The 27,756-nt window shown below is 40.7% G+C and overlaps 3 protein-coding genes across 4 annotated transcripts; all 3 read right to left on the bottom strand.

The window, feature by feature from the left end:
- Window positions 1-839: 839 nt before the first annotated feature.
- Window positions 840-18,792, bottom strand: klhl3 (kelch-like family member 3). 2 transcript variants are annotated; one of them, XM_028009823.1, is made up of 15 exons: window positions 18,684-18,792; window positions 17,019-17,153; window positions 16,184-16,290; window positions 15,994-16,115; window positions 11,810-11,972; window positions 11,590-11,699; window positions 11,044-11,160; window positions 10,425-10,574; window positions 10,239-10,356; window positions 8,506-8,703; window positions 7,911-8,012; window positions 7,688-7,816; window positions 3,756-3,896; window positions 3,457-3,600; window positions 840-1,840 (listed from the first exon to the last, which is right to left on the bottom strand). In XM_028009823.1, the coding sequence occupies exons 1-15, from the start codon at window positions 18,731-18,733 to the stop codon at window positions 1,812-1,814; spliced, it is 1,815 nt and encodes a 604-aa protein (XP_027865624.1). In that variant the 5' UTR covers window positions 18,734-18,792; the 3' UTR covers window positions 840-1,811. The 2 variants fall into 2 exon arrangements, with proteins under 2 accessions (XP_027865624.1, XP_027865623.1); XM_028009822.1 differs by having other exon boundaries at window positions 17,019-17,177; window positions 18,684-18,781.
- Window positions 18,793-20,862: 2,070 nt separating this feature from the next.
- On the bottom strand, window positions 20,863-22,434 carry LOC114139030 (heterogeneous nuclear ribonucleoprotein A0-like). The gene has a single exon (XM_028008640.1). The coding sequence runs from the start codon at window positions 22,363-22,365 to the stop codon at window positions 21,451-21,453; it is 915 nt and encodes a 304-aa protein (XP_027864441.1). The 5' UTR covers window positions 22,366-22,434; the 3' UTR covers window positions 20,863-21,450.
- A 3,109-nt stretch (window positions 22,435-25,543) lies between these two features.
- LOC114139032 (heterogeneous nuclear ribonucleoprotein A0-like) lies at window positions 25,544-27,295 on the bottom strand. The gene has a single exon (XM_028008641.1). The coding sequence runs from the start codon at window positions 27,210-27,212 to the stop codon at window positions 26,307-26,309; it is 906 nt and encodes a 301-aa protein (XP_027864442.1). The 5' UTR covers window positions 27,213-27,295; the 3' UTR covers window positions 25,544-26,306.
- Window positions 27,296-27,756: the final 461 nt, after the last annotated feature.

Here is a 27,756-nt window from a genome sequence, read left to right as displayed (position 1 = left end):
CAGCTTCCGGTTATTGTTTTAAAAAATTAAAAGCTACGTTGAACTTTGAGGCTAAAGCATTCAGCATAAAATGATAGTTCACTGACAAATAAACACAGTGAACATTTTTCATTTAACTTCATTGTTTCAATGAAGTCCGCAGTTATTTTTCTAACGGAAGTGGATTTTTAAAACAAGCTTAAAACAGGATAACAAAACAAACCGCTGCTTCATTAATCTGGCAACTCGTTTGAATCGACTGTGGAAATGTTTCTAAAAAAAAAAAAAAACAATCCTTTTATCTTTTCATTTCTGCTGAACTTTAAGTTCCGATTCTTCCGCCAACATTTGAACGGATCATTGGAAAAACAGAAAACTGTTTTTCCCCAAAAGATTAAAACATGAGCAAAATGAGAATGTTAATATTAATCAGGAAGCAATCCTATGTGTTGCTACTAATTTAGCACTTTGATAACTTACATAAGATTTATAAGAAAATAAACAGGACGAGACTCACCTGGAGTTGTTTGTAATGGTTGGAGGTTTTAGCAGCAGCTGCTAATTAGGCTAATTACGCCTGATGAAGGCCACGCCCACCAGCTGAGGTACTGCTCTTTATTTTTCTAAAACAAACTAAAAATGTTTTTGATTTAAAAAAGAAGACTGTTTTCTACTTTTAGAAAACTTGTGTTGTTTCTTTAAATTGATTAACGTACAGAACCAAACGTTTGGAGACATTTTCAAGTAGATGTCAGTAAATATATATTTTCCTTTGGAGAAATGGAAATAAAAGCTGACAGGAGGACGTTTTGTTAATCTTTCTCTACATTTTTGCTGTGAAAAACGAACCAAATCCAACATTTTGTTCACAATGTTCATCATTTATATAAAAAATATAGCAACTGCAGTGAGAAAAATGTCCATCTGGTCACTTTAAACAATCACGTGATATACTTCAAAGTCCATTTAGTGTTTCAGCACAGATTCATTTTAAACATCTTCACAAGTTCTATAATAATAAACATGAAACTGTATGTGCCTGAATATTAAGAGTTATTTTATCTTAATGATTATTCCTCTTATTTTCAGGCAGTTCCTGTTTCCCCACCACAGGTGGTGCTGGAGAGTCTTACCTACTTGCAGGTGTTTCCACCTGAAGAAGACCGCTCCCAGTTTTCTGTAACAACAGAACATTAAATCCAACCAGATGAAATGAAAATCAAGTGACTTATAAAACAGGAAGGTTATATTTAAACTTTATGTGCTTTTATAGAATAAACTAAGATCCAGTCCGGTAAACATGGTTCTGTTTCAGGATCCTGTTCCTGAACGCAGTGGCAAATGAGTCAATAAATTAGGTCATGATGTCTTTCCAGCTCATTTTTTACAGTGCATCATTTTCAGCTCCAGTGTCTCTGATCTGATGTGTGCGGCTGGCAGCTTCAGAATGAGCAGCAGCGTTCAGTGCAGAACATCAGTAGTGTTTAGTCCCAGAACCGAAACACCAAAACTGATCCCAAACTTTAAAAATCAACTCTCAAAAATACTAAATCTGCTGTTTTAGTTGCATATAATTTTAACATTCTTCATGTTGCGGTGCTCTGGTTTTGGGCGTTTGGGTCGATGAGGAATACTGCTGGTCACCACCAGGTGTCACCACTCCAATTATTGCAACCGGCTCCTTGGAGTCCAACCATCAAGCCAACAGAACCGGCGGCTCGGTTTGGTGGATTTACATCCGTTTCACCTGGAACCCCAAAGGAAGCGGATCAGAACCAAACATGGAGGCTCTCGGTGGCCCATAAAGTTCTGGTTCTGGGTTTCTGCCCGGGTCATAGCGGCTTGTCGATCACTGCCACTCCTGAAAAGAACAGGTCCGATTAGTTCAGCAGTTCCTGTTACTGGGAAATCTAAAATTGATTCAAAATGCTCAGAAATTATTTTTTGAATAATTACTTCTTTTTTTTATCTAAGAAAAAGCCAGGGTGTCCAAAGTGAGGCACGGGGGCCATTTGTAGCCCTTGGAGTGACTTTGTGTGGCCTCCGAATGCAATTACAGAACTTTTTATTTTTAATCAGAGTAAAACAAATCTCTGACACAAATTATTTGTCTTTTTATAACCAAGATTTTACTGAATTTGCTAGACTTGGCTAAATATTGCAAACATTTTCAAAGAAAGTGACTAAATTTTTTTTCTTAAATTTGTTCCATCAAGCCCAAAAGAATTTGAAAACTATTTACAATTTCTGTCACTTTAAAGTTTTGAATCTATAATGAATAATATCCTTTTTCCACAAAAAACAACAAAATCAGACAACTTTAACTGATTTTATTTTTCTATTATAATCATTTAAAAATAAAATAAAACATTTTTTAGTCCTCAAGTATTTTTTTTTTTTTCCCCCATTTTTTTCTCCGAAGAGTTTTTGCGGCGCTAGTGGCTCGTATCTTTTCTACAGTAGGCAGACAGGAAGGAGGGTGAGGAGAGGGGGGAAGACATGCGGTAAAGGTCGTCGGGACCGGGAGTCGAACCCGCGACGTCCGCGTCGAGGACTAGGGCCTCCAAACGTGGGGCGTGCTAACCCGCTGCGCCACCACAGCACGCCCCCTCAAGTATTTTTTACCTGTTGATTTTGGCAAAACGTTTGGACACCCTGAGCTAAAAGAACATAATTTTTAATATTTAATTTGGGTTAATGAATTTTATGTACAAACTAATTTTGGTTTACAAAAGACACGTTGCAGTGTGACGCAAAAAACCTGCTAGCCGACAACAACTAGCATTGGTTTTAGCTCTTAGGTTGTCAACATAACGAACTAAATCTAGAATCTATAAAAGAAAAAGGGATGCAGTGCTTTCCTAGTAATTGCCAACAATACGACAATTGGATAAGAAGTACCAAAAAAAGTTTTCATTAAAAAGTAGGGCGGGAGAAAGTAGGGAAGTGGGCCAGATATGCTAGCTTGACTATGACAACCTTAACATGTAGATGTGCTGCAGAATTCTGTGTGTTTTGTTTCAGTAAAAAAACAAAATAAAACTAAAAAGTCGACCCACACATCAACTCTGACAGATCATCAGTAGAGCAGGTGTCCAATTTAGCTAATCAACCACCGCAGTGCTAGCTTAGCTAATAGCAGCGGAAGCTAATCTACCAAACCACTCACTTAATAATTGCAAAATAAACATGCAGCTTAAAAACATAAACTGTAGCCCATTGAATGTTCTGCTCTTTGAATGTGAAATGGTTTTTGCTGTTGAATCCTGAAACATATAGTGGCATTGTTATCAGTCAGTTGCTATGGCAACGAGTCTGTGTGTGGTGCAACTTGGAACCTTGTAGGTTTAAATGTTCTGTTTGTTTACACTGTTTCCCTCTCAGTCACATCATTTAAACAGAATCTCTGGTCCGTTTGGGTAGAAAACGGTTTGAACTAAAACTGGAGTCAACGTCTCCAGGCTCTGCTGGTCGTACCGGCGTAGCTGCGGCCGTTGCTCATGTTGGTGGGAATCAGGCTCCACTTGTCCGTCATCGGGTTGTAAAACTCCACAGACGACAGGTTGCAGGACCCGTCGTCACCGCCGATCACGTACAGCAGCCCGTTTATGGCACAAACACCTGCAGGAAGCAAAAAACAACCTTATTACATCAGAGATGTTTTCATGTCAATCTGTAAACAAACATTTTAAATGTGTGATTTTAAAATCCACATTTTCCAGCTTGGAACCAGGAAGTGAGGCGTATTTAATGCATTTTATTTGTGACGTGCCGACCTGCGTTCCTGCGACACATGTTCATGTCGCTGACCAGACGCCACGTGTTGCTCTGAGGCTCGAACACCTCAACGCTCTTCCTCACCAGAGGACCGTCATGGCCGCCCGCTGCGTACAGCAGGCCGCCCAGAACCCCGACTCCTGCAGGGAAACATCATGTGTTCATCATAGGCTCCATTAAGCCATTCACTTTAGTTATCAGTATTTAACAGCATTGAATGGTTGACAAAAACGTCTGTGTTGCCGTTTCAGTCGGTGTCCATCAGGGGGAGCTGTTGCTCAACATGAAATAAAGTTTAATGGTCTGCATGAGAAGAAGATGATTTTTACACACATTTTTATCACAACATCACAGAGAGGTTGATGTTTTTAAATGATGACAGTAAAGTCAGAATGTTGGTAGAATATAGATGCAATATTACAGGACAAAGATGTAAAATTACAATAAATGTAATTTAATGAGAGTAAAGCCTGGATGAAGTCATTCAGATTAAAAGATGAAATATTTATTTACTTATTTTACTTCTCAAGGTGTTCAACATTCCTTATTATATTTTTATAAAATTGCTACTTTATTCTCCTAATATTACAACTTTCCTTTAGTAAAATTATTCTGACATTATTGGGGCCTGCCATGCAAAGCAATGGCAGGAACCTATTGCTATTCTCCCAAGAAAGGTTTCTTTATTATTATTATTATTATTATTATTTATTTTTCTTCCGTAACCGTTAATGCGGCTCATACCGCTGGGTGCACACCTACAAATGAGGTATCAAAACGTGCAGAAAATTCACGCCACTGTTGCTATTACTTCTGGTGGGATTTGGGCTTAACGTGTCGACAGAAGTCGCAAAAAACTACGAAAAAAAACCCATTATAAGTCAATGGGAAAAATCCTAGAAATACCCTATTTTTGAGGATTTGCTGTGTCGTCACAAATTCACCTAGAAATGCCATTCAAATTTCATTTTGTAGATACGTCTGTGATCTCTTCGAAAGTGAAGACGGCTCGTCGATACCAGTTACGGTTTGTCCACAATTTGCCTCTAAGCGACCCAAAGTTTCTCATTTTTCCTCAAATTAGAGTGAGAGCAGACATCGGTTCAGATCTGGGCACAACATTTCTTTCTCTCATCGCTGTAAATGCTCTGAGTGAGGTACAGATATGAATCTCGGGACTATCGCAGAAGACACATAGGCCTCTCATACGCTTCAAACGCTTTTCGAATATGTATTACGGTTCCCGAGCAGGACGGATTTGTTTCCAATGCTGTTTTTCAGTAAAACGTGTTTGCTCAAACACACAATTGTGTGTTTCAGAGCTCAGAGCTCACACCTGCTGAGACCATTATTTACCATAGCAACGGAACTCAAGAGGCTATTGGCTGGTGGTTAGGACTACAAATACGCATCGTTGTAGTTCTATCTATCCTCAGTTGAAACAGATCAGGACTGAACTGGCCTTTAGAACTAATTGCTGCTATGGGCTGTATATAACTGATTTAACTCAGTAACTGTTACACATGGGATTAGTTTTGAACTTTGAAATTAAGCATATTGAAAATTTCAAAATAAAAGCCTTGAATATTTTTACATCATGTAATTGCTCTTTTTGGCTTTATTTGACTTTTTCATCCAAAGCACTCTTACATGTGGTATTAGTTCAGAACTTTAAAATGAAGCATACTGAAAATTTCAAAATAAAAGCCTTGAATATTTTTACATCAACTACTTGTGTTTTGAGCATTATATAACTGATTTTATCCAATGACTGTTATTCATGGGATTAGGTTGGCCCTTTGAAATGAAGCATACTGAAAATTTCAAAATAAAAGCCTTGAATATTTTTACATCATGTAATTGCTTTTTTTGGCTTTATTTGACTTTTTCATCCAAAGCACTGTTACACATGGTATTAGTTTGGCCCTTTGAAATGAAGCATACTGAAAATTTCAAAATAAAAGCCTTGAATATTTTTACATCATGTAATTGCTCTTTTTGGCTTTATTTGACTTTTTCATCCAAAGCACTCTTACATGTGGTATTAGTTCAGAACTTTAAAATGAAGCATACTGAAAATTTCAAAATAAAAGCCTTGAATATTTTTACATCAACTACTTGTGTTTTGAGCATTATATAACTGATTTTATCCAATGACTGTTATTCATGGGATTAGGTTAGCCCTTTGAAATGAAGTTTAACAAAAATTCCAAAATAAAAGCCTTGACAAAATTTTAAATCGTACTGAATGGTGCACGTCCGCCTTACTTAACGTTCTTGCGGTTCTCCGCATGCCACTGATTACGTTGCGGCGTTCTTTAGCGTCGATGCCGATTTGTGGCGCGCCCGTCGGGCCCAAGCCCGACGGGCGCGCCTTGGCAGGCCCCGGCTAAATTTCTTCCGAAATTTTCTAGTATTCTTTATTTTTCTTCCGTAACCGTTAATGCGGCTCATACCGCTGGGTGCACACCTACAAATGAGGTATCAAAATGTGCAGAAAATTCACGCCACTGTTGCTATTACTTCTGGTGGGATTTGGGCTTAACGTGGCGACATAATTCGCAAAAAACTACGAAAAAAAACCCATTATAAGTCAATGGGAAAAATCCTAGAAATACCCTATTTTTGAGGACTTGCTGTGTCGTCACAAATTCACCTAGAAATGCCATTCAAATTTCATTTTGTAGATACGTCTGTGATCTCTTCGAAAGTGAAGACGGCTCGTCGATACCAGTTACGGTTTGTCCACAATTTGCCTCTAAGCGACCCAAAGTTTCTCATTTTTCCTCAAATTAGAGTGAGAGCCGACATCTGTTCAGATCTGGGCACAACATTTCTTTCTCTCATCGCTGTAAATGCTCTGAGTGAGGTACAGATATGAATCTCGGGACTATCGCAGAAGACACATAGGCCTCTCATACGCTTCAAACGCTTTTCGAATATGTATTACGGTTCCCGAGCAGGACGGATTTGTTTCCAATGCTGTTTTTCAGTAAAACGTGTTTGCTCAAACACACAATTGTGTGTTTCAGAGCTCAGAGCTCACACCTGCTGAGACCATTATTTACCATAGCAACGGAACTCAAGAGGCTATTGGCTGGTGGTTAGGACTACAAATACGCATCACTGTAGTTCTATCTATCCTCAGTTGAAACAGATCAGGACTGAACTGGCCTTTACAACTAATTGCTGCTATGGGCTGTATATAACTGATTTATATTTTTACATCAGCTACTTGTGTTTTGAGCATTATATAACTATTTTAACCCAAGGACTATTACGCATGGGATTAGTTTGGCCCTTTGAAATGAAGTTTAACAAAACTTCCAAAATAAAAGCCTTGACAACATTTTAAATCATACTGAATGGTGCACGTCCGCCTTACTTAACGTTCTTGCGGTTCTCCGCGTGCCATTGATTACGTTGCGGCGTTCTTTAGCGTCGTTGCCAATTTGTAGCGTGACGACGCCGGGCCCAAACCGACGGGCGTGCCTTGGCAGGCCCCGGCTAAATTTCTTCCGAAATTTTCTAGTTTAGACTTTATTGTTGTATTGTTACATCTTTATTCTTCAACTTTGTTGTACAACTTTATTCTGGTATTATTACTTCCTCTTTTTAATATTAAGGCTTTTTTCTCATAATAATATGACTTTTCTCACATTATGATTTTCTTGTATTATTATGACTTCTCATATTTTTCTCAAATTATTGTGATTTTTTTTCTTGTGTTTCAAACTTTCTTGTAAAATGACAATAATTTTATTCGTATATTACGGCTTTTTTTCTCATGTTATTACAACTTTGTCAAAATTTATGTATATTAAACTCTCATATTATTAAGACTTTATTCTTGTAGTATTACAACTTCAGTTACTCTTCATGTAAAAGCTGCTCCCAGTGTGTGTGTGTGTGTGTGTGTGTGTGTGTGTACCTGCTCCACTTCTCCGTGTGCTCATGTCGGCCACGTAGCACCACTGATCGGAGACCGGGTCGTATTCTTCCACCGTGCTGAGGCACTGACGAGACGCTCCATCATAACCTCCCACAGCGTACAGCTTCCCTACACACACACACACACACACACCCACACACACAGTAGGTCCAATAAGGCGTGTTTAGCTGCGATCTTTTGGTCTAAATCCTCGCGGTCTTACCGTCGACCACGCCCACGCCCACGCTGCTGCGCCGGGTGTTCATGGACGCCACAACGCTCCACTCGTTGGTCTTGGGGCTGTAGACCTCCACGGTGGACAGACCTGCAGCGGAAACACGCAGCCGGTCAGAGGAGAAACGATTCCTGTTGTTCTTCACGTCATGTTTGCTAAATTGACACTTTAAACTATAAACTGAGGTTCATGTTTGACTTTCTGTGTTTTAAATTGGGAGTTGATCCTCGGTTTAGATAGAAAGACAATAAATCAAGAACAAGTTCTATCACTATGGACACATGATCAATATCAACAGATAATACATCTGATGAAATATTCACTCAACCGCACAGCATTCTGGGAAACAGGCAGACACTCAGCCTGTCAATGTGAGCTAAGCTAGCTGGTAGCATCAACCAACTCACTAATTCTATGGTTGCCTAGCAACAGCCTGCTGGGTAACAAGCAGCAGCAGTTTCAAGTTTCCCTCCGTTTGTTAAACAGCTTCAAAATAAAAAACAGCTGAAAAGCCTCTGGAACGTCGCCTCAGTGTGGCGGCATTTCAGACATCGTCACGTTCCGGACGATCCGTCCGGCGTACCGATGCTCCCGTTGAAGCCTCCGACGGCGTACAGCAGCTCGCCCAGCACCGCCGCCCCCAGCGTGCTGCGCCTCTCCTGCATGCTCGCCGCCGCGCTCCACTGGTCCCTGGCGCCGTCGTAAATGTCCACGGTCCGCTCCCGCAGCGAGCTGTTGAAGCCGCCAACGGCGTAGACCCGGCCCGCCATGGAGACGACGCCTGGAGGAGACAGAGACACAGGCTGAGGAAGGAGACACAGGCTGAGGACGGAGACACAGGCTGAGGACGGAGACACAAGCTGAGGACGGAGGCACAAGCTGAGGACGGAGACACAAGCTGAGGACGGAGGCACAGGCTGAGGACAGAGACACAGGCTGAGGACGGAGACACAAGCTGAGGACGGAGGCACAAGCTGAGGACGGAGACACAAGCTGAGGACGGAGGCACAAGCTGAGGACGGAGGCACAAGCTGAGGACAGAGACACAAGCTGAGGACGGAGACACAAGCTGAGGCACAAGCTGAGACACAGGCTGAGGACGGAGACACAAGCTGAGGACGGAGGCACAAGCTGAGGACGGAGGCACAAGCTGAGGACGGAGGCACAAGCTGAGGACGGAGGCACAAGCTGAGGACGGAGGCACAAGCTGAGGACGGAGGCACAAGCTGAGGACGGAGGCACAAGCTGAGGACGGAGGCACAAGCTGAGACACAGGCTGAGGACGGAGGCACAAGCTGAGGACGGAGGCACAAGCTGAGGACGGAGGCACAGGCTGAGGACGGAGGCACAGGCTGAGGACAGAGACAGAATTTGCTGACTTCCTGTTGAGTGATTTTATCGATACTGCGATATTTATTGATGTATTTCTTCCTCATAAAGTATCGATTTTAAATCTACTCAAATCCCTCGTGTTCCAAGTTGCACACAAAAAAAAACAACCAGCTAAAATTTAAATAATGAAATGCATCACATCCTCTAATATGTCATTTTAGATGATGTAAGATCATCTAAAATTTTGGTCTTATAAGTCAATAAGACAAAAAAGGTTTGATTTCTGCCTAACCAAATATACAAAGCCACATAATTAACATTTAAACAAATCAAATGTATAACAGAAACATTTATTACAGTTTTACACCATCAGTTCCATTAATTTAATCTAAGTCTGTGGAAACGTCTCAAAACATCAAAATCACTGAAATCTTTCTGAAAATCTTATAAACGTATCAAATCGTGCCGTTTGTCGATATAAAACGTATCGTGAGCATAATATCGGGCGCCGTATCGTATTGTTATCCCGGGTCACTGAGATGAATTTAAGTTAAAATCAGTATTTTAGTTGGTGGTCTGTAGGACAGAACTGGACCCGTCTCTGCTTCTTCCTGCTCACTTTTCAAACAACTTTAGTTTTAAAAAATATTTTGTTGGAAATTTTACTTTTTCTTCCAGTAATTGTTTTGCTGAAATGAAAAGAAAGAATGGAAAACAGAACCAAGTAAAAAGTGAAAGACAGAAAATCAGACAGAAATCAATAAAAACAGAAATAATATGAAATAAAACGACCTCTGTGCCAAGCATGGTGGTGGCAGCATTATGCTGGGGGATAATTAGCTGCCAGTCGTACTGGAAGAATGAAGGATGATTGAATCTTTGGCCCATTTGGTCCCATCAGAACAATAATTCATCTTTCATGTAAACGGACCAGAACCGGACTCATGCTAGCTTAGCGTCCCAGGTTCTGGTCCAGACACTGACCGGCCCGGCAGCGTCTGGAGGGGAGGTCCGCCACCTGGTACCACCGGTCCTCCTGGAAGTCGTAGCACTCCACGCTCCGGATGGCCTTGGGGGCCTGCCCCCCCACCACGATCATCACCTGCACAGAGCGACACTCAGAACCGGCAGAACCCGCGGCTCTGCGCCCGGCCCGGCTCGGCTCTGCACCTTGGGGATGCTGACGGGCGTCCGGGGTCGGGTCCGGTCCGTCTTGATGAGGTGGCGCTGGTCCGCTGGCAGCAGGTGGTACTTCATGGCTTCAATCAGGAAGTCCTTACAGGTGTTGTTGTTCTTTATCAGAGGTTCTTCCTCAACGATCTGAAAACCAGCAGCCATTTTGTTTGAGACGAGGTCACCGTAAACCAGCAGCCATTTTGTTTTTAACACTTTAAAACCTTTTTTTTCTACCTGCTGCTGGTGTTACCTCTGAATTTTCTCGTTGTTGGACAATAAAAGTTTTTTCTATTAAAACTTCAATATATAAAAATGAAAAACCCCTAAACAAAGTCTTGCAGAACTAAAATAAATGAATCTCATGAAGTCTTTGAACTTCCAATTGAACCACCAACTGTATTGTTTTATGAAATAAACCCAGACAAAGTCATGTATAAATGTGCTGAGGAATGAAAACTGATGCTTTATGTTATTATTATGAACATTATAACCCATTATCACCAACAGTTTGTAGAAAAAGTAAGAACTTCTTATCCAGAGCGGATGAAGTGGATATTAATCTTGCAGGTTTATTGGTTGAGTTCATGTTCAGGGTGGCGGGATGCGGCCGCACCTTGACCAGGTAATCCCTGGACAGCAGCGGCAGCCTGACGTGCTCCATCAGTTTGGGCATGAACTCCAGACGAGTCGGTTTGTCGTATTTGATCCAAGATATCATCGCTTCAAACACCTGAGCAGAGCAGAGGGAGCAGCTTAGCATTAGCTTCTGCTAATGTTTTCATGCATTTAATGTTGCTAATTGTTTATGTTTAGCACTAGCAACTGCTAATGTTTTGTGATTACCGGTTTAGCATTAGCTTACATATATTCTCCACTACAATCACGGCAGCCATTCATTCTAATTCACATTCATCTAATTGGAGATTTTAGAGTAAAAATGTATTTTCTGTGACAACTATGGCAGCCATTTTGTAAAATAAAATGATATCAGTAAATATGATTTTTATGGATTTAATTATGTATAATTTGACAAAAATACGAGTCTTGAATAAATTTTGGCAAATTTAGGGTAAATTCTTTGACGCCCACGACGGCCATCTTGTTGGTTCTTCAACATCTTGGCAGAACATTTGGACCAGAAACGAGCCGGTAAGAAAACCTTTTCCTCAGTGGAAACGGTGAGCCGGTCACTGGATATCAGGCTGGACACCTGCTGCAGAGACAGACCCAGGAACTCCTCACTCTGCACCACCTCGGAGAAATGCTGCTCTGAGACACAGAGACCGCCCAGGTTACAGACGGCTAGCTAGCACACTAGCCGTTAGCTCCTCAGTACCACGGGTCTGACCTGGTAGCTGGTGACCGAGTGAGAGGCTTACCGGCGTATGCGTGGGCCTGACTGAGGAGCTGCGTGCAGGTGTGCAGGTCAGCGAAGGCTCTGATGCCCAGGCAGTTGGTGGGATGAAGCTGAGACTGCAGGAAGTCGCAGCAGACCTGACGAACATCCATCAGCTGCAGGAGGCTGGCTGCTGGCAGGAGAACCTGGAACCAGGGAACCACAGACTGGTTTGACTGGGACGAAGCAGAGGCTGTCTAATTTTCACATATTTCCCTACTAGCTGCAGGTAAATCCGGTTCACCAGTTTAGCATTAGCTTTGAATAATATTTTTATGTATTCAGCTTTAGCTAATTGTATTATGCATTTCAAAACTTACTGTTGGCTTCCACTAAATTTTTTCATGCATTTGGTTTAGCGTCAACTTCTGCTGTTTCTTTAACATGTTTAATGGCTTAGCTTCCATTAATCTTTTATGAATTTAGCATTAGCTTCTGCTAATTCTTTCATGCATTTAGCAGTTTAGCATTAGCTTCTGTTATTTTTTTGTGTGTTTATTTTTCTGGGTTAAAACTTCCAAACTTTCTTAATTGTTTTAGACATTTTTAAAGTCTTAAACATCCAAGGTGAATTTAGAGAAAAGATCTGATGGAGACAGCAGCAGCAGGGAGAGAAGAAGAAATAAAATGATGAAAAGATGGAAGAAAAACATTCATTTGCTCAGTATTGTTAAATAAAAATGACTCAGTCAGGTTAGTTTAACACCATGTGATGATATGATCAAAACCTAATGATCGGCAGGCAGACAACATCACAGGTTTACACCAAAGATAAGGAAACACTGGAGAGACTGTGTGACTCTGGAGCAGCTGCAGTAAACAACATCTAACCTTGGGTTTGCAGCCTAGACAGAACCTAACACTTAAAGGCATAACATGGTCATCACATTATTAAAGTCGGAATGAAATACTGGAAAATTAAACTTTCCAGACAGATGAGTCTCTCAGACAACAAGACGAGAAATCAAACTCATTTCATTCTCTGACACTTTTCCAAACGATCCAGAAAACCATTAAATGAAGCTCAAGATCTGTAAAAATCCCTACAGACTATCCAGATGCTATCTTCACATAAAATAGAAAAATGTTTTCATCTAAACAGGTTCTGTTGTTAGTTTGATCTCATTAAAGGATGAGACAAAATGATGATGAACAAAACGCTACAGCACTGTGAGCAGCTTCTTTTTCCAAAGTCAGTTTCGCCGTTCAAGTTGCTGAAGGAAAGAAGAAAAAAACAAAGAAACACGGAAAGACGAAAACAGAGAAGGAAAGATGGACAGGATCTAATCCTGAAAAAAAATCCCAATTTTAATCTCTTTACCAGCTGAATGTGGGAACTAAAAGGCAAAGAATCCTAGATTAAAATTCTAAATATTTATATTTTCAGACTGTAGCAGCGACTGGATGATCGCACAGAAACATGAAGGAGAGGAAAACAGAGAGCAGCTCCCTGCTGACAGCGAGAGGATTTCCTCTCTCTGCGCTTCCTGCGCTCAGAATAAGAGGAAACCGGGCTTTGAGCAGAACCGCGCAGCTCTGGAGTTAAAACCAGAGTTTAAAAAACAGAGTTAAAACCAGCCAGTCTCTGCTTCTCAACTCACAGATCTGTCCAGGAGCAACTTTCCTTAAATCCTGAATCACATCCAGTCATTTCTGACGAAAACAATAAAACGGATCACTAAATCCGTTCTGTGGTCAAAATAAGGTTTTAACCTACAATCACAAGAAAAGTCAGAGAAAAAAAAATAAAACTTCTGAACTTCTTTCAGGCAGCAAGAAAGACAGCGAGACTTTCAGCAGATAACAGGAAGGCTAACTTACAGCGACATTAATCTGTTTGATTTACTGTCATTTTGAACTTTCCATTTGGAAAACTCAGCATTTTAAAAACTTCAGGGTTAAGAATCATCTGAAGTTGTACAGAAACAGCTAGCCATGCTAACAGCTAATGTAAATATGCTAACATTAGATGTGCCAAAATATTCATTGGCATAAGAATCACTACACTCATTTACTGAGATCCAGAATCAATTTAAAATCAATTCTATGAAATGTAAAAATAAAACAAATCTGCTGTCTATCGGGATCCGTTTTGTAACTGATGTCGCCATGGAAACGGTGCTACAATGTACTGTGCTAAAGTCACCACAATAAAAACGGAAAATGAAAATCAGTTTTGAATCTAATTGAAAAATAGTAAAAGATTCCTAGTTCTACTAAATGCAGTTTCAAACAGAATCAGGATGTTTTCATCTTAAAGTAGAAACAGCCACTGCTCTCTCACACAGTGTGACGTCACCTGTCTTACAAAAATACATCTTATCTTAATTTCAGTTGGTTTTTTTTACCCCTCCAGGGGGTCTTTTGTGGCTCTAGTGTCCCTTATATGACAGCAGGCTGACAGGAAAGGGGGAAGGAGAGGGAGGAAGACATGCAGCAAATGTCGTCGGGTCCGGGAGTCGAACCCGCGACGGCCGCGTCGAGGACTCAAGGCCTCCAAATACGGGTCGCGCTAACCGCTACGCCACCACGGCACGCCCCGCTCGTCATTTCAGTTTTTAAAGACAAACTTAAAACAACAAACGTTAAAACCAGCAGATAAAACGGATTGAAAATTTGCCAAAAAGCTGCTAATTTTATGTTATTTAAAAGTAATGAGCATAAAAAGAATCAATAATCATGTGTCTGAAATCGATTAACAGTTTAGAAAAGTGGTTGGAGTTGTTAACACCAGCTGGTCGCTCTGACCGGACCGACAGTGCTGAACAAAACAAAGAGGCAGACAAAAGGAAAGGCCCGGGCAGCGGTTCTGGCTTCCTGTTCTGACTGACCCAGAGGCATTCCTGACCGCATCACACCGTAAATAAGGAAAAAACAAAGAAAACAGAGAAACACAAGAGTCCAGAACTCCAGATCTCCTGGAAGGAGAGGCTCTGCTCTGAAAACCAGAACATAACAAATGAATAGAATAGAATAGAATAGAATAGAATAGAATTACTTTATTCATCCCAGCTGGGAAATTATTTCGCAGTTACAGCATAGAGACAAGACACACAACAACCACCACTGAGTAGCAATTGTAGACAAGATAAAAATAAAATATAACATGCTGTTAATATAAAAGCAGCTTAGAGCAGTCCTTGCAAAGATAAAAAAAAATGCAGATATGTATATGTAAATATATGTACAGCAGTGTGCCACAGTGCAGTTGTGCAAAATCGGACTGATTAGTGCAGAACAATGATTTAGCTTTTATTGTACAGTGAGATGTCAGTAATATGTGGCAGGAAGGATTTCCTGTATCTGTCCCTAACACAGATACAGGAAATCAGGATTTACTCAACTAAAAGCAGAAATTCAGATTAAATTATTATTAATGGTGAGACTTGATTAACATTTTTAAGTGAATTGCAGGATTTGTAGTTAATTACGTTTTAATGGAGAAAATAAGCAACATTTTCAGTTCAAAACATTTTTATTGCTAAATTGCTGAATAAACAGACATGTGAGCTCAACAACATTGTTGTTTTTAATCTTTATTCAGGTTCTTCAAAAATCAGATTCTTCTTTGGAAATGTGGAGGCTGACATTAGCATCAGCTGCTACATGATTAGCAATGAGATGCTACTTAGGCTAGCATAGCTTCTGATAGGCTAACTTCTCTTAGCACAACTTGAACACATTAGTTTTTCCAGCATCCAATCAGATCAATTTAGAAGCAGAAATTTACCAGAGAGAAGCGACTTTGTCATCTACTGTAGCTTGTGCGTCAGATTTACGGTTGTACCGGAAATGGTTCCAGCCGGAACATATAAAAAAAAAAGTTTAACACATTAAATGTGTTAATGTCTCAATAACATTTATTTCATACTAAATAAATACAAACAGTTGATGAATATGACTGAAGTTTATGTCTCATTAGAAATGAATTTTATTTGTTTTTCTTTTGGATTTTAAAGAGTTTATTAGCGATTCTGTTTCCATTTATTTAAAAATGGATTCAATCTGTGATTGGTTGTTTCTAGTTCGCTCTGGGAGAAGGTAGAGGAGATGGTTTTCTGTCTCATACATACTTAATGAGCAAAACTATACATTTTTATAATAGTTCAATAAAAGCAGAGCTGAAACCCCAAGCAGCTGGTGGTAATCTGGATTATTCCCACTCACCTGGACGTTGTCCTCTGTCACCTCTATCTCTGCGGTGTAAATGTAATCCACAAGCTTCCTCAGTGTCTGACCGTCAACCTCTCTGATCTCCACCTGCTGCGCTTTGCTCTCACTCATATCTCCTGCACACAGACACAGTTTACCACCTGGAAGCAGCCTCACTCAGGCCCAAACGGGTCAGAACCAGTACCTGTGAACATGGCACAGAAGTACGGGCTGCAGGCTGCCAGGACCACCCGGTGAGCCGGCACCTCCACGCTGCCCGCCACCAGCTGGACGTCACACAGCATCTGCTTACTGACAGAGAGGCCGATGTTAGCGTAGCATCGTTAACATGGCATTGTTAGCTTGGCATCGTTAACGTGGCATTGTTAGTGTGGCAGAGTTAGTGTAGCATCGTTAAAGTGGCATCGTTAGCTTAGCATCGTTAGCGTGGCAGAGTTAGCGTGGCATCGTAAACGTGGCAGAGTTAGCGTAGCATCGTTAACGTGGCATCGTTAGCTTGGCATCGTTAGCTTAGCATCGTTAGCGTGGCAGAGTTAGTGTAGCATTGTTAGCGTGGTAGAGTTAGTGCAGCATTGTTAGCGTGGCAGAGTTAGCGTAGCATCATTAGCGTGGCAGAGTTAATGCAGCATCGTTAGCGTGGCATCGTCACCGTGGCATCGTTAGCTTAGCATAATTAGCGTGGCAAAGTTAGTGTAGCATTGTTAGCGTAGCAGAGTTAGCGGGGCAGAGATGCTCAGAATTCCTCATTTCCTCAGTGTGGTTTTGAGTTCTCATAAAATCACAACTTTACTCTCATTTAAAACAAAGAAGTAAAAAAAACAACTTTGCTTGAGAAAAAGACGGAACTGTTAATGCAAAATGTTATTCACTTTTTATTTCTTCTGACAAGTTGGAAAGTAAGCAATATTGTTGCAAATTTTGCACAAAAAATGTTTAAAAACTATAAACCTTTTGAAGGACAATGATCTGAGGAAGCTGAAGAGTTTAAAAGGTTTTAGTGTGTAGCTGCAGACAGGCACCTGCGCAGGTCGTTCATGAGCTGGAAGGCCTTCCTCATGTGCGTCTGGTTGAAGGTGTGAATCCCTCCGTTCGCCGCGTCCTCCTCTGAATCCGCGGCGCAGTTGGGACGCGGCGAGGCCGGCGCTGCCACCAGACTGGTGAGACATGAGAGGCAGTGTCTGGATCAGCGGAGACACACAGGCCAGACAAACGGCTCGTTATCCTTCAAATCAACTTCTTATTTAACATTATTACTATTATTCCCTTTTTTAAAAAGGTTTTTTTCTGTCTGCATTGCACTAATTTATTGTATTTATGTTGTTTGTACAAATGAAACTGTGGCTAATCCTGACATGTTAAGTCATATTTATCGTCTTCTGAAATTAATGGCACACTGATTAAATGTGTGAAGCAACAAAAAGTCACATTTTAATCTACATTAAGAAGAGATTTTCACGTTTTGTCAGTTCAGAGCTGAATTGTTTTTTCATTTTCTTTGCATCCCAATTATTGAAAACTATTTTTATTACATTTCCTTTATTTCCCAGCTGATCTTGTATATCTGGTTCTCCAGATGTTCTAGTCCGACCCACAGAGCTCAGTAGAACACTGTTGATTACAGAATGACATTTAATCGTGATAAATAGATCATTAATAAGGACTTAACCTAAAGCAATAATTTTTATGATGAAATAGGGTAAAATCTTGTAGGACAGAACAGTAAAAGGATCTTTCACTATTCATGTATTTAAAACATTGTAATTATGAAAAAGCAACATTACATTCCTCATTAGCATCATAGCTAAATTTACAGTAACGGTAGGTGAAATGTTTGGATTTATAATCTTATTAAGTTAACATCTGATTGAAAGAAAAACAAACACCTGTAATAATAATTTTTATACAACTAGAGATAAATGCAGACATTAGGGGGAAATTAGATGCCTACAATTACTTTAAAATGAAATTTAATTAATCCAAAAAGTATGTAATGTATGCATCTAGTGTGGTTGAACTCAGTCCAACAGACTAAATCTATCGTGAGTATGCCGAGCATTTTAACACCTGAAACATAATAGCAAACATTTGTTGCATCACAAATAGTTCACTGCAATAATAATATTAAACACTGGGATGTGAATTCTGTATTTTTCTGACACTTTACAGCTCTAATGCTTGTTTTTACAAACAACTAACTATAGTTTGGGATTAAAAAGTTCTGTCGACCTGAAGCAGGTCAGCAAATGTAAGTTCTTAATAAAAAAACAGAAAGAATGTTGAAATAAAATGTGTCCAGTGTGTAACAGGCTGGCTAGCGCCTAGCATCGCTTATCATGTCAACATAACGGGGGCTTTTACCAGCTATTAATCACCATAAACCTTCATTTTAACTGGCTATATGATTCAGACAGCTTTGTTTAATGTTTGTTTGCAGTTGAAATGACAAATTTTCCGGATGTCAGTGAGGTTACTTTGGTTGAAATGTAACTGCAAACTGTCAGCGATGCTAACAAACTAACCGAGGCTAGCCACGGCTAGCCTGTAGTTCCCTCCCTGAAGACGAGCCGTGGGGCCCGGCTGCGGTGGATTTGTGGGCCATGTGGACTAAAATGTTCTCCAGCAGATGTAGAAGCAGCGTGAAACGCAGCTTTGCTAAATAATCCCCCCGCGATGAGCCAACTCACCCCAACGACACACCGTCCATCCTCCCGGAGTCAGACAGCACAGCAGGCATGAGAGCATCCAGCGCAGATCGTCTACAGGCGCGAGGAGCCACTCCGACAACACCGCTGCGGCTTTTCACTCAAAGCTCGTATATTTGCGAGATGGGTCACTCAATCTACCAAAAAAGCTAAACAACGGGAGTCTTTGTGATCAGGCCGCATCGTTTGGTAGTAAAGGTTCCAGTTTTTTCACGGAAAATAATTTGAAACCCTCAGCGGCACAGAGCTCCAGCTATTACAGCTAAAAACTGCTGATCGGAATCAGACCCAAACAGGAAGAAGCAGCATTCTGGAAGTTTCTTCCACAAAACTGCAAAAATTATGAAACACTGGGAATCTTTACATCGAGACTGGAAACTATTTGTTTAGAGTCGCCCTTGGTTAACTACGAAAGAAGGTTAGGAACACTGAAAAAAATCATTCTTACTTATTTCTTAGAATTTGGATTATTATTTTCAGAATTCCGACTTTAATCTGCCACATAAAATATCAATAAACTTGACATGTTTCTCTGGAAAATAAGTTCTTCTCTGGCACAACTCACATTCCTGTCACTCAAGCTGGTTGCTCCCAGATGTCCATTTGGATTTAAGTCATAATTCTGGGATTATAATCAGAATTCTGGAATTAAATGTCAGAATTCCCTTTTTTCCAGGGTTTCTATTCCTCTGGTAATTAACTGGAATTTAATTAATTTCCATCTGATTTCCAAATTTGAATTATCTTTCTTAATTATGCCACTGTAACATAATGTTTCTTGTTTGTCTGATGTTTCATATTTTCATCATGTAAAGTATTTTGAACTGTTGAAGTGTGCTATGCTGTTAAACTTAGCTTGATTTAATCATTCTGATTTTCCTACGGTGCACTGTAAATATTTTTCATCTATCTTCTCTTTTTATTGTCAGTCACATAATGGGAACTTTTAACAAAAACCTTGTATGTAGTTTAAATATTCCCTCCTTAATGAACAAAACGCATGTTTGTTCAACAAAATGAACTAAATTGTTGGCAGGAATGACAACCGTAGCCATGCAGGTGTAAATATTTACAGTGTAAACTGTACAGAGCAACTGGAAAGACTTTCCACATTTTATTCTAAAGATGTAACTTAAAATGTGGAAAAATTGTTTACATCCATGTTTTTCTTTAAATTACACAATTACTATACCATATAATGATTTAGTTAAAAATGTTCTTTTTGGAATTTTGGCAAACTTAAGATAGAATCAGATATATTCACAGCCACACGTTAATCAGTTTTAATCTCACCTGTTTTCAGGTATTTTCGTCCACTCTTCGATAGAAAGAAAAACTGTTTGGATTTAACAGAAATGGACCTTAAATAAGCCAAAAATGAATACTTTAAGACAAAATTATAAGAGGAGAATTAAATGGCTTTGTGATGTCACAGGGTGTGTTTTTAGGAAGTTAGATTTGATCTTAAATAATTAACATTTTACCACAAAGCAAGTAGAAAATCTGAGCATGACATGTCCTAAAGTCAGTTCATAAAGAAACATCTGGCTATCAGATTATCAAATCTTTTGGGGTTTTAGACATTTCAATTTAAAATTTGAATTAAACCATTTTTAAATCAATACTCTTTACTGTATCTGGAAAGCATGAATATTATTGCATACCTTGTTCCAAAATAAACAGCTCAGTCTAAAGAAAACTGTTGTAGCCTGACCTTCAGGAAAAGCCTGCTGACCAGTTTTACCAGGAAAATTAATTTCTTTAACTAGAATCAGTTCAACATTTTAGTGGGACTAAACCAGGAATTAGGAGTTTCTCCATCCGTTTTTTTAAAGCTCTCTGGTTTGCTGAATATTTTGAAGTAAAAGTGTCCAAATTTATTATAGAAACAGGAGACCACATTTAACTGTAACCTCAGCTACTGCTTTTAAATTAATGAAAGTTGAAGTCCTGACCGTTAAACATTCTCCATGTTTAGTTTCTTAGCAGTCATTTCAAAACGGCTAAAGCTTAAAAAATAAAAATCTCAGTAATAAATGTTCTATAGTTTAAATGGGCTGGAGAAATTTAAAAATGACCATTTTCTACCTGTACATATTGCCCCCTAGTGGACGTTTTAGGAATACAAGTTAATGAAAGAAAAAAAGACGAAAAGCATAAATGGATTCAAGTCATTAAAAACTTTTAATAATAAAAGCAGAATACAACATAGGGATGAAATGAACACATACACTCAACAGTATTTATTCTTAAAAAAAGAAAAGAAAAAAAAGCCTGAAACGGACGGCAAAAGATGTAATTTTAGGTGAAAATAGTCCGTGACACGTTCAATAGGAACACATTTTAAGATCCAGGAGGCTCGAATGGAGCCCCACGCTGCCAACACCAGCTCCATAAAACCCTGAGTTTATGATGCAAAAGAAAGGAGTTACATCCGACTGGTTTTGCAAGACAAACTCAATTTTTTGACTTGAGAAGCAAAATTACACATATCTCACTTTTTTTTTTTAACAAATGGTTCAATACACGACAACAAAATATATTCACAATCGGTATGTTTAGAGTCCAGAATGAGTGGAACAAAAAGGACAGATGGGATCCGAGTGGAGGAGGCGGGTTTCATTCATTCAGAGTGGGTGATGGGCTCGCTTTAACCGGACAAAGAGCGCGCAGCCCCCCACCTGTGACGGTGCTGTAAATGTAAAGTTCGTTTCTAATGTCCCCATGAACATCTCGGCTTTCCAATGGCCTAATAACCTCCTCCGAAGCCGCCGCCTCTGCCGGCGCCGCCTCCCCCACCGCCCCGGTACGGAGCCCCGCTCCGGTAGGAGTAGCTGCCCCCCTTCATCGCGCCGTAGCTCGACTGCTGCTGTCCGTAGCCCTCCCCGAAGTCCCCGTTGCTGTAGCCTCCCCCCATCTGGCTGTCGTACTCGTTGTAGCCGCCATAGCCTCCGTAGCCGCCGCCGCTATCGTTGTTGTAGCCGCCGCCATAGCCGTAGCCACTTCCGTAATTCCCGCCGTAACCCCCGCCGTAGCCGCCGCCATAACCGCCTCCATATCCTCCTCCTCTCCCGCCGCCGAAGTTCTGCATTCCTCTCCCCCGGCCTCTTCCTCCGCGGCCGCCGGTGGTGATCTCCTGCTTGCTGAGGGCTTTCTTCACCTCCACCTTGTTCCCGTTGATGGTGTGGTATTTGGTCAGCGCCGCTTTGGTGGCCGAGTCGGTGTCCGTGAAGTAGACGAAGCCGAAGCCTCTCTTCCTGCCGGTCTGCTTGTCGGAGATGATCTCAGACTTCTCCACTGCGCCAAACTGCGAGAAGTACTCGGTCAGGTTCTCCGCCTCGATGTGGTCCTTCACTCCGCCGACGAAGATTTTCTTGACGTTGGCGAGGATGTCCGGGTTGTTGGCGTCCTCTCGGGCTATGGCCCTCTTCAGCTCCACGTTGTTGCCTTCGACGACATGTGGCTTAGCCGCCATTGCAGCGTCGGCCTCCCCGGGCTCAGAGTAGGTGATGAAACCGAAGCAGCGGGACCTTCCGAGCTGCTGGTTCATAACCACGACACAGTCCGTCAGAGAGCCGTACTGCTCGAAATACGCACGGAGGCCATCGCTGGTGGTCTCCACGTTCAGCCCTCCAACAAAAAGCTTGCACAATTTGTCCGTCATGTTGGGTTTCGTCTGGAGGATGGGAAATGGAGACTTTCCCTGTCCTTCTTCAATGAACAAGGTCTGGGCGGGGCGTGTGACGTAGCGCACTCTGATAGGGCCATCTTCAGTTTAAAAAAAAAGAATCACCACCCACACGGCTTTGAAAATCTTCCGTTCTGTTGAGATTTAAGCCAAAATTCTTCACCTTTGTTGCCGTTTGTAGTTTTATCCCCCTTTCTAACGCCATAATAATAAAACAGATTTAAACTATTTAAAAACTACACGCCATTAGCCTAATTTCTTCCCTGACCTTGACGTGAGGAATCAGTTACTTGCAAAGACAAATGTAACAATAAAAATCCAGCTTCACCGCAGGATTTCATCAAATCCCCATAAGATAAACTCGACTAATTTAGCTTATTGCGTATTTTAGGTGAATGTTTACAGTTCAGATAATTTCTACAATTTTTGACCTCATTTAATCCTGGCCCTTAAATCACAAATTAACTATAAAAATTCACATTTTTATACAGTGGAGGAGTCGCCAGAGACGGCCCAATGCATTAGCAAACTAAGCAACTGATTATGATTGAATTTTAACAGACCATATATGTTGAATTTGATTATTCAAGAATGAGATTATTGAATTTGATTTCACACTTCAAATTTACAAATTTATGATTTTAATCACTCAAACAGAACCTGTCTGACAACATGAAGTAGGCTAAAAGGTGTGAAAATGCAGCACTGTAAAACCTGAGAACATTAGATAGTGACTCACTGACCTCTATCAGTCTGGAAATGTTTAAATTGCCCTTTTGTACTCTTCCATCGTCCACTTCGGTTAACATTAACTTATTTATGTTGTTTTTTTCTTTTCCTCTGAATGTCGTGTAGATTTTGTACATTTCTTTTGGCACAATTTTTAAAAACAGCTTCTTTTTTATGCAATAAAAAAAACACGGTACTAATAACATTCCAAAAGTTTTGTTTTTCTTATGCGCTACAGATGACCAAAACATGTTTTTAATCATAATCCCTGTCAATTAGATTGATTTGATCTATTCCGTTCTGCTTTTTGTAACAGTTTGCTCGTTTTGTTGCTCAGGTTTCCTGCAAAGCTGCACGAGGCTCCGATGTTTTGAAGATGGATCGTTAAAATCTGCCTTATCTGATGTCACCTGTGTAAGCTTGTTTTTGTAGATTTATCTTCACATACAGCAAACTATCTAAACACTGCAGAAATCAGTTGCATTTCTGTAAAATGACTGATTTTACAGAAATGTTGCTAGCTGATAGCTTTAACAACCAGTATTATGCCCGATTGTTATTGTGATCTTCATTTCACATAACTGCTAAATTAACCAAATACATTTCACATTTAACACGAGTTTTAGACCAACTCTTAATCGATGTTCTCAAATAATATAAGTGTGCTAATATTAGAAGCATATTCATTAAAGTTTGGTATAAAATTTTAGTTGCATTTTACTTATGTTTAAATATTAGCTCTAGTCATTTTGCCCCAGTCACTAAACCAATGGCAATCACTCAAGTTTTTAAAGGTGAAGTTCTTAATCTAGTCATTTTCTCCGAGTCCATCAGCAACTAATAATCCCATCAAAGTTAAAACTTTGCATTTTGAAATGATTTAATCAGGAAAATGTGAAACATTTAGCCAATAGGTTATTTTTAGCAGACTTAATGACCTGCAAAGGTTAAGTAAACACAGCCCTCCATTTATGAACATTTTTAAACATGACCTGCAGTTATATCCCAACTGCTTAACCAAAGTGAAACATTTGATAAATTGCCCAGAATTTTATTTACATTTTGAACTGTATTGATATTGAAAGTAAAAATCTGCCGTCAGGTAACATTTTATGTATTTAGAGAAATTTTGTGCAGTGCAGAAGTTTTCACCAGCTGTGGATTCTATGACATTCATCTGAACCCCACATTAAAAACTGACACTTTACCTCCAGAAAATATAGAAAAGTAACAAGTCTTGTGGTATATCAAAATAAATATTTATTGTGCATTCATAAAAATGTATACAGCCATCAGGACAGAAGCTCCTCATCCTCAGATGATCTGAAACCGGCAAGCATGAAAAATAACCTACAAGTAAAAGAATATAAGTCGGTAAAACAGTTTAGTTTCTAAATCCAGACATCCTACTGGATCCACTGTAGGAACAGTTTTAGGTTAAATTATGTATTCAGATTTAAAACTAAAGGTTTCTCAAGAACACTCTCATACAATTCTTTAAGATTTCAAGCTAACAATTATTTAATAACTCACCCATTTAAGTCAAAACCCTGCTTAATAGATTCATTTTTCATCCATTTAGTGTCTTTGTAATAATGAATATTTTAATATTCAGCCTAAAAGCAGCCAACATAAGTGGTCAATATTTTTCTGCAGTAATGTCACCTGAAGGGGAAGAAGGTTCAGCCCTCCTCGGTTCCCTGTCAGCTTCCAGGTGAAGCCCTACAGGCCAGGTTACAGAGGCAACCTGGAGACGGAGGAAAACACAGCAATGAGAAACAGAGCAACGCAGGATTATTCCAGGAGACACCAGTTAGAGGTTCCACCGTTCAGTGGAACAAACCCGTGTCTCCTTTCACCCACAAAAACCAAAATTAAGCAACAAAACTCCCCAGTTTTACTTATGTTTAGCTACATAAAAAGACGCAGTAATCTGGTAAGATTAAACAGTGGTACACTTGTGCACCATCGTAAATATATTCCATACATTTTTGACCAACACAGAGTGAAGACAGGTTGATTTACATACCTAGTTGGCTGGATGTGGATATCCTAAAGAGATATTTCAGACTCCTATCACAACCGACCCCAGGTAATCAACAGGGTCCTGACGTAGCCTACAAACAAACTGCTACGGCTATTTTGGCTGGGATAGCCTACAGGAATACGAGTAAGAACACCTAAATGTAGGAATAATCAAAGATAATTATCAGAGCCCTCAGGTCCACATGTAGTAAATATGAAAGTAAATAAGTCAAATCTTAAAACCACAGTTAAGACAAGGTCTCACCCTACAAAGCCTACATGCTTTGGCTGTGGGTAGACTGCATCCATTTTACCCACCTGAGTAAAAGATGTAACTAAGATGATCTCATAAACCTGTGGATAAACTGGAAGCCTGGTTAAATAAGTAAGATAACTAAGCTAAGTGGTATAACGTTTTATTTAAAATGAACATACATGAGCATACCAAAATGTTTCAACAATAAGTTTTTGTTCTCAACACATGAAAGTACACAATATACAATAGATATTGCTACAGGAAAAAATGAACAGTATTTAGACTGAATCTAGCAATATGCTCAGAGGAATTTAAAGTACAATATGGGGAGGGAAACTAGAGTCCTGCAGTAGTGAATTTCCTTGGATGACCCGGAAAATTATACAAAAATTTATAGTAAGAATGACATCTATGAACCAGAAAAACATTCTCATCCTCACATTGAAAAGAAAATACACTAAATTTTTCTCTAAATTTAACAAAATCGAATCCAACTGCTTAAAATGCAAATATTAAAAAATAAGAACTTATCAGGAAAATAATCCTACATCATTTTTTTCCAAACACAACGACGGAACGCAAATATAAAAAAAAAAAAAAATCCAACTCTAAAGACAACCTCACACTGGTGGCGTGGGTACATTAAAAAAGGGATCATTGAATGTGTAATTCTTCAATTGTGTGTCCTAGGTGAACAGCAAGAAGTGCTGTTCGGGTTAAGCAGGTGTTCAGGGAAGTGACCTTCCTACCTGTTTGGGGGGTTCAGGTGTGGGAGGGGTGTCTCTGCGGCTCTGCCATGGATGGGATTCACGGCAGACGCCCCATTAGTGACTGAGTTTTGCGTCCAAATGCCTGGGAGTAACGAGTAGCGGGGAGTGGGGGGGTTCTTGTTTCAGGGTGTCGCCTTTCAGTAGCCGCCGCCGCCGTAGCCCCCCCTGGGGTATCCGCCACCACCGCCGCCTCTGGCGTAGGGAGCCGCGCTCCGCTGGCCCCCGAAAGGCGGCCCCTTCATGGGACCGTAGCCAGAGGACTGCTGGCCGTAGCCGCTGCCAAAGTCGTTGTAGCCGTTGCCGCCACCGTAGCCGCTTCCCTGGTCGCCATAGCCGCCTCCGTACGGTCCACCGTACCCTCCGTAGCCGCCACAGTTGTAGCCGCCACCGCCGCCATTTCCGTAGTTGTAGCTTCCGCCATATTCCCTGCCTCCGTAGCCATTTTGATTTCCTCTCATGCCGCGGCCCGGTCTGCCTCTCGGCGCCATTGTGTTCCTGCTCGCAGCCTGCATTTCTTGTTTAGTCAGGGCTTTCTTCACCTCCACTTTGTGTCCATTAACGGTGTGAAACTTCACCACCACGGCCTTATCTGCAGAGTCATGGTCGGTGAAGTACACGAATCCGAAGCCCCTCTTCTTCCCCGTCTCCTTCTCGGAGATGACTTCAGACTTCTCCACCAGGCCGTACTGCGAGAAGTAGTCGGTCAAATGCTGCTCTTCAATGTCGTCTTTCAGCCCACCGATGAAGATTTTCTTCACTTTAGCCAAAGCTTCGGGCTTGTTTGCGTCTTCTCTGGCCACTGCTCGCTTTACCTCCACCGAGTTGCCGTCGACGGTGTGCGGCCTAGCAGCCATGGCGGCGTCGGCCTCCTCCGGTGTGGAGTAGGTAACAAAGCCGAAGCAGCGGGAGCGCTGCAGCTGCTTGTTCACGACGACCACGCAGTCGGTCAGGGCCCCGTACTGCTCGAAGTGCTTGCGGAGGCCATCGTCGTCGGTGTCCACGTTCAGTCCGCCGACGAAGAGCTTACAGAGCTGGTCACTCATTTTCAAAAAGGGAGTAAAAATGGCGAGCAGGAGCTGCTTGAATTCAACGACGCGTTGATCTCAAGATGGCGGAGGAGGAAGAGTGGACCTTTTTATAAACGAATAGCAGTGACGTCACATTTATAACGCCTTTTCCGGTTTCTTTGCGGGACAACGGACATCTTGAAAAGACGTACAATGTTGACAACGTATTAAAAATTATTTGCTTCGTTTTAACCTTGAGTCGCATAGAATTATCACAATCTTTAATGTCGTTCTTCAACCAGACCTTTTAATGTAAAGAATGAAGCAGCTCTAAATTCTGATCTTTAAAAAAATAAGAACTTATCAGGAAAATAATCCTACATCATTTTTTCCCAAACACAACGACGGAACGCAAATATTTGCTTTATTTCGAACACAGAACATTACAGAAAATGAATGTCAGAGGACTAAATGTATATAACAAAATACTTAACAAAAAATGCCATTTTTGGTGCTACTCAGGGGTCAAGCAATGTAGTTATTCAATATAAATTCAATTCAAAAGTGACTTATTGATCCC

The sequence above is a fragment of the Xiphophorus couchianus genome, chromosome 23 (genome assembly GCF_001444195.1).
Source record: "Xiphophorus couchianus chromosome 23, X_couchianus-1.0, whole genome shotgun sequence".
Taxonomy (NCBI): Eukaryota; Metazoa; Chordata; class Actinopteri; order Cyprinodontiformes; family Poeciliidae; genus Xiphophorus; species Xiphophorus couchianus.
This window is presented reverse-complemented; position numbering and strand designations above follow the sequence as displayed.

Excerpts from the sequence above, each read along its gene's own strand:
- klhl3 (XM_028009822.1), bottom strand. The coding sequence starts at position 18,733 with ATGCCTGCTGTGCTGTCTGACTCCGGGAGGATGGACGGTGTGTCGTTG. Across the intron at positions 16,116-16,183 it reads CTTCTGTGCCATGTTCACAG|GAGATATGAGTGAGAGCAAA; the intron begins GTACTGGTTCTG and ends GTCTGTGTGCAG. Across the intron at positions 10,357-10,424 it reads CGCCCGTCAGCATCCCCAAG|GTGATGATCGTGGTGGGGGG; the intron begins GTGCAGAGCCGA and ends CGCTCTGTGCAG.
- LOC114139030 (XM_028008640.1), bottom strand. The coding sequence starts at position 22,365 with ATGACGGACAAATTGTGCAAGCTTTTTGTTGGAGGGCTGAACGTGGAG.
- LOC114139032 (XM_028008641.1), bottom strand. The coding sequence starts at position 27,212 with ATGAGTGACCAGCTCTGTAAGCTCTTCGTCGGCGGACTGAACGTGGAC.